Source organism: Pundamilia nyererei, unplaced genomic scaffold (assembly GCF_000239375.1).
Source record: "Pundamilia nyererei isolate P.nyererei 1_Seehausen unplaced genomic scaffold, PunNye1.0 scaffold00119, whole genome shotgun sequence".
Lineage (NCBI taxonomy): Eukaryota > Metazoa > Chordata > Actinopteri > Cichliformes > Cichlidae > Pundamilia > Pundamilia nyererei.
The window spans coordinates 1,571,807-1,577,073 of record NW_005187520.1 but is presented as its reverse complement, the minus strand read 5'-3'; the positions used below and the strand labels follow the sequence as shown (position 1 = coordinate 1,577,073).

General features: G+C 41.5%; 2 protein-coding genes across 2 annotated transcripts; both read right to left on the bottom strand.

Moving 5' to 3' along the window:
• Window positions 1–103: 103 nt before the first annotated feature.
• LOC106456345 (interferon-induced very large GTPase 1) lies at window positions 104–1,401 on the bottom strand. The gene has a single exon (XM_013913180.1). The coding sequence runs from the start codon at window positions 1,399–1,401 to the stop codon at window positions 277–279; it is 1,125 nt and encodes a 374-aa protein (XP_013768634.1). The 3' UTR covers window positions 104–276.
• Window positions 1,402–1,411: 10 nt separating this feature from the next.
• On the bottom strand, window positions 1,412–4,464 carry LOC102195800 (interferon-induced very large GTPase 1-like). The gene is made up of 3 exons (XM_013913179.1): window positions 4,221–4,464; window positions 1,705–3,431; window positions 1,412–1,441 (listed from the first exon to the last, which is right to left on the bottom strand). Exons 1-3 carry the CDS (start codon window positions 4,462–4,464, stop codon window positions 1,412–1,414), a joined length of 2,001 nt encoding a protein of 666 aa, XP_013768633.1.
• Between the last annotated feature and the right edge of the window lie 803 nt (window positions 4,465–5,267).

Below are 5,267 nucleotides of genomic sequence, written 5' to 3'. Positions count from 1 at the left end.
ACACACACACACACACACACACACACACACACACACACACACACACACACACACACACACAAGGTCTGTGTACAGTTATTAAATGCAGGTGATTTTCTTTATGTGGCTGCCAAACGTTTGTTTACGCTGCAAACCCCCTGACCAACTGTCACCGGTTAGTTGTAGGAATCTTGATTAATCCTAAAACAAAATTTTTCAGTGGTTAATTCAGATATTAGGTGGGTTTTTGAGGTGAAAAGAAAAGATAATTTAGCCCAGGGCTTCAGTTTGTTTGAGTTAGCAGTACATTTCATCAAGGCTTTTAATGGCTTCCTCTTTAGAGATTTTTTTCCAGTCATCAGGAATCTCTCCTCTGCCCTGGAATTTTAGATTATAGTGCTCTTCCAGTGTGTTTTGAAATCGGCACACAAACCATTTCCAGTACGATAGTCTCGACCCATCGGGAGTGATTCTCCATGTGGCATACTTTGAGCCAGCAGTTCTGTATTGTTTATAAGGAATGCTTTCCTCTGAATCATGATGAGGGTAAAACCTGCCTTCGCTCGAAACGTTTGTTGTGCAGAAAGTGATGCACAACTCCACTGTGCCTTTGTAGTGCCATCCTTGGATCCCATTAGGTCGATGGAAAGGGACGCTGTGGTCATCGGGACTGTGATCTTCAATAGTGTTGATACAAACAGCGGAACAGAATGGACACTTTACCCAGCAACGCTTACACAGCTGATCTGTGAGGATTTCATCTGGCTTCAGTCTGGATTCCTTCAAGTTTTCCAGTGACATGGTGCTCATCTGCACAATGATGGCAGCAAATCCTTTCTCTATCTCTCCCTTCAGAAAGTTAAAATCATTTATGTCACTGAAGTTTTGAGAACAAATGGGATCCAGAGTAAGCTTATCATTTAGCGCACTGGAAAACTCCTTCAGCCACCTGTCTGCCTCTCCTCCCTGAGTTTGGACTTTATGTGTTGCAGTAAATAAAGCTTGACTAACAAGTGAGTTGATGTCAAGAACGTTTTTCTCAAGTAAATTCATGGCTTCATCCTTGTGATCTTTGAAGATGTATTTCTCTACTGCTGCTGCGATAAAAGCTTTTGTATGTTTCCCTGGGTTCTTGATGTAGGTGATGAAATCATCAAAGACTTCTTTCTCAGCGAGGGACTTCAGTATATGTTTTTCCAAGTCCAGAGTGTTGCCACTGAATGCTGGGAAATTGCACTTCATCTGGTCAGCCAGATCAATGGCAGTCCTGTTGTAGAGAGCCTCAACAGTGGAAGCTTTCAGCTTTTCACAGATCAGTTCTCCAAGGACAACAGCAGATGAGTTTCCTTTGCAAAAGCTTCTAAAAACTGTGGAAAACTGTGCTTCCTTGCTTTCTAAATATGTGAGTGGATCATTCCTCATTTTGAATTTTTTATGGGACTCGAGAAGCCAAGTCTCTGCTCTGTCGAACACATACAGCAAGAGATCAACTGTAAAATCCTTCTTCAAAGCAAATTTCCTTTCTGACACAAATTTCTCGACTTCATCTTTCACATGTTTGGCAAGTTCATGCAAGTAAGTTGGTGTGTAGCCTCTTGTTACTACAGGTTTACTTTTCAGTGCACCAAGGGACTCGTTTTCAGCTTTTTCAATGAGCGATCTGATTTGTTGTTGTTCTTTAAATGAGAAAGAACTGCTGAAAGCATATTTTTTGTAAAGATCTACCACAGTCCCCAGAAATTTTGGTCCACTTGTCTTCAGGTAGTCTGAATAATCACCAATCTCAGATATTTTCTTGTATCTCCCACGTCTTTTTGATTCATCTACAAAAGCCAGTTCAAAACCGAGTTCTTGAAGAATAGTACAATAATCTTCTTCCAAGTTGACGTCTACAACTGTTTTAGTATCTGCTGTTAATTCAGTAATCCAGCCGCTCCAAACAGAGTTGAACTGTTTGTTAAGCTCTTCTTCATCTCTGACTTTATCCTTCAGTTGCTGAGCGAGCTCTTTGCTCTTCTGTAGCAGCTTGTTCTCAAAGCCTGTCTTATCATCATCCAACTGTTTACATGCTTTCTTCTGGAGGATAACTCCATCAAGTTTTGTTTTTAATCTGCTCACCTGCTCATCATAAAACTCACTGATTTTGATTTCAAATCGTCCTCTCCACTGAGTCAACATTTCTTTATCCTTGTCACTCTCAAAGTATGTTTTTATCGCTTTCCTAATTTCTTTAAATGTTTTGCTTGTTTCCTCCAAAAGATACTTCTTCTCAACCTTGTCAAGATCACCATTTTCAATTCTGTTATGAAGCTGTTCTTCAGTGGTCAACATCTTGCTTCTAAGGGCCCAGGTCCAGTTCCCATACTGAACCTCAAGTTTTCTGTATACTGCGATTTCAAGTGTGTTTTTAAAACTGAAAACAAAGCTTTCATTCAGAAGGGCATTCCACAGGTCCTCAACTTTGGTCTTGAACTGAGAGAGTGTGATTCCAGCAGACTTTGAAGCTTTAGACAGGATGACGTCCTTTAGTTCTTGGATGCTCTCACTGTAACCTGGATTTGGAGGAGCCATGGGTGGACTGCCCTCCCATAGCTGGGCACAGTATTTCACATCTTTTTGCACATCAAATTCAATGACATCACTGAAGCACTCTGCATCGCAAACCTCCTCTTCAGCTGCTAGCTTGGTCATCTGGTCCAGTTTTTCCTGCAGGCGTCTCTTTCCATCCATGTTTTTCTCTGCTGCTGCCACATCTGTAACATTCTGGTGAACAAACACACAACTGGGAGAAAGATGAACTTTCTTCATCCTCATGAAAGCCTGAACAACAATCTGCAGAATGTCCTGCATCTCAGATGGATTCTCTCCAAAGATGTTGATCAATGTCAAGTTTCCCAGACCAACAACAAATGTTGCCAGTTCATTGTCATGGTGAGGAGTGGCATTACCTTCCAACTCAAGAGCACAGAGTCCTTCAGTGTCCACCACTAGAACATAGTCGGTCTGAAAGTCTTTCTGCATCTCCTCTGATATTTTGAGCAGTTGCATAAAGGCACCTTTGGTGCACCTGCCAGCACTTACTGCAAACTGCAAACCAAACATGGTGTTCAGCATTGTTGATTTTCCACTGCTTTGTAGGCCTAAAACTGACAACACAAAAACTCTCTGGTCACCCAGTTTCTTGATGACTTCCTCTAAAAGACTGGAGATCCACGTTAAAGGCACGTGACCTGCATCTCCATCCATCAGCTCCATTGGATATCCTGATATCATCAACTGTGCAGCCAGCTCAGGATATTTAGACCAGTCAGTGTTGTTTCTCTCCTGCTGTATTTCTCTATGGGCTTCATAGAGCTGTCCCATTTCCCTGAAGATGTGCTCCAAGCCAAAAGATGCAGACTGCAGTTTTTTGGAGATGCCTTCGAGCTCAGCCCGTTTTCTCAATAGCAAATCTGATTTGTCATGTTTGCTTTTCAAAACCAAGACCTCAGACCATGTTGTATTGTAACTTCTGAGAATCAAAGAAAGATAATTTGTGGAGAGCGCATCTATTAAGATCTGAGTCCATTTTAGGAAATATTCTTTGTCTATTGGTGGCAATGATGAGAGGCTTCCAATGAACAGCTCCATCAGTTTACTGCAGGAAGCAGCACATTGTTTCTGACGGATTCTCATCAGTTCTTGTTGCTTTTGACTTCTCTCCTTTTCAATTTCTCCTCTAAGATGAAACAGCTGTTTGTGTATTTTGCACCAGTCACACCAGAGCTGCCCTTGAACAGCAAGAAATTCATCTTTGATCTTCGAGACATCCATGTTGTCTTTTGTGAGCAGATTCATTATTTGCAAAGCAGCAGATTTCCCTCTTTGACAGGCTGGGTCACTTTCATCCACTCTGGTTCCAGAGAGCTCAGCCATGGTTTCAAGATGGAAAAATGGCTTCAAGTTGGAACCATCTGGAGAAGATAAAACTTCTCTAATTATCTTTTTCAGCTGTTCAGATACATCCGCTTGGTTTTTATCTTTGAGCCCGATAATGTATTTTCCATTTTTTGTCTTAACATCATAGCAGTCATCAACAGTGACACAAATGAGCGACTTCTTGGACTTAAAAAGAGTTGCTATGAAAGAACTACTTTCTTTGTTTTTCTGCAGAGTTTCAACAAGAAAAATATTGATGGAGGATTTTTCAATCAATATTTCACGCTGTTCTTGAAGTGACAGCGCATCACCATGAAGATTACAAAAGGCAATGCAGTCATTGAAGGCATCATTGGGTTTTCCAGCAGGACAGTACCAGGCAATCTCTGCCACACCATCCATCAGATGGCGAGACTTGGTGCTTCCTAAGCAGTTTCTGTGGAAGAAGGTGCTGTGACGATCGTTGAGCAAAGTGTTCATCAGCTGAGATTTAGACACTGACAAAGAACCCAGGCGGAAAAATGACACCAAGGGTGTCTGAGCTTTGTAGACTGGGATGTTCTTCATGGTGACAATTTGTGAGTCAGGTTCGATTTGAGTTACCTTCCAGCTTTTTGTTATTTGTCTGAATGTCCACAAAGGACACACAATCTCCTTTGATACTGGGTCAGGAACAAGCAAAGGTAAGGCATACTGACACTGAGCGAGCTTTGCAATTATGATCTGTTTAAGGAAGCTGTCTGAGCAGTGATATACTGCCATCTGAACATCCATTGGATGCAGAGGAGTCTGTTCTTTCTCATGCGTGTCTACGCTTGTTCTCAATAAAGCCTCTAAATCACCGTCATCCGTCTCAGTGATTTCAGACACTGTGGGATTTAAATAGGCCATCTCAAGACTGTCTGTTCTTACAAGAATACATCTGGCCCTGTAGTCTAACATCATCAGTCTATAGAGAAACATCTGAGCTAGATCTTTCTCAGATGTGATGTGGTGCAGTTTTATAGGTGGGCGTATTTGAAAAAAATCTTCTACTGAAAACTTGAGTTGGAGTTTGTCTTGAAGATGAAGTCTGCTGAGCAGTGTCTCAAATTGTCGATGGCATGACTTCTTCTGTGAGAATGAAATTAAAATATCTTGTCACATTAAAGAACAAACCAAATATTCATTTCGATCATTTGATAGAAATGTTTATTCTCCTACCTCCTCTTCATTTTCACTCGCGTCATTATCTGACGTTCCTGCGGGATATCAATGAAGCAGAACCAAGCAAGTTGGAATCAGCACATTTCTGTATACACACACACACACACACACACACACACACACACACACACACACACACACACACACACACACACACACACACA

Bases quoted from the DNA above. Each gene is read 5' to 3' on its own strand.
- LOC106456345 (XM_013913180.1), bottom strand. From the start codon at position 1,401: ATGAGGAATGATCCACTCACATATTTAGAAAGCAAGGAAGCACAGTTT.
- LOC102195800 (XM_013913179.1), bottom strand. From the start codon at position 4,464: ATGAAGAACATCCCAGTCTACAAAGCTCAGACACCCTTGGTGTCATTT. The intron at 3,432-4,220 runs GTAATCTTCATG...ATGACAAATCAG, and splicing joins CAATGACTGCATTGCCTTTT to ATTTGCTATTGAGAAAACGG. The intron at 1,442-1,704 runs GTAGATCTTTAC...TGTGTTCGACAG, and splicing joins CAAAATTTCTGGGGACTGTG to AGCAGAGACTTGGCTTCTCG.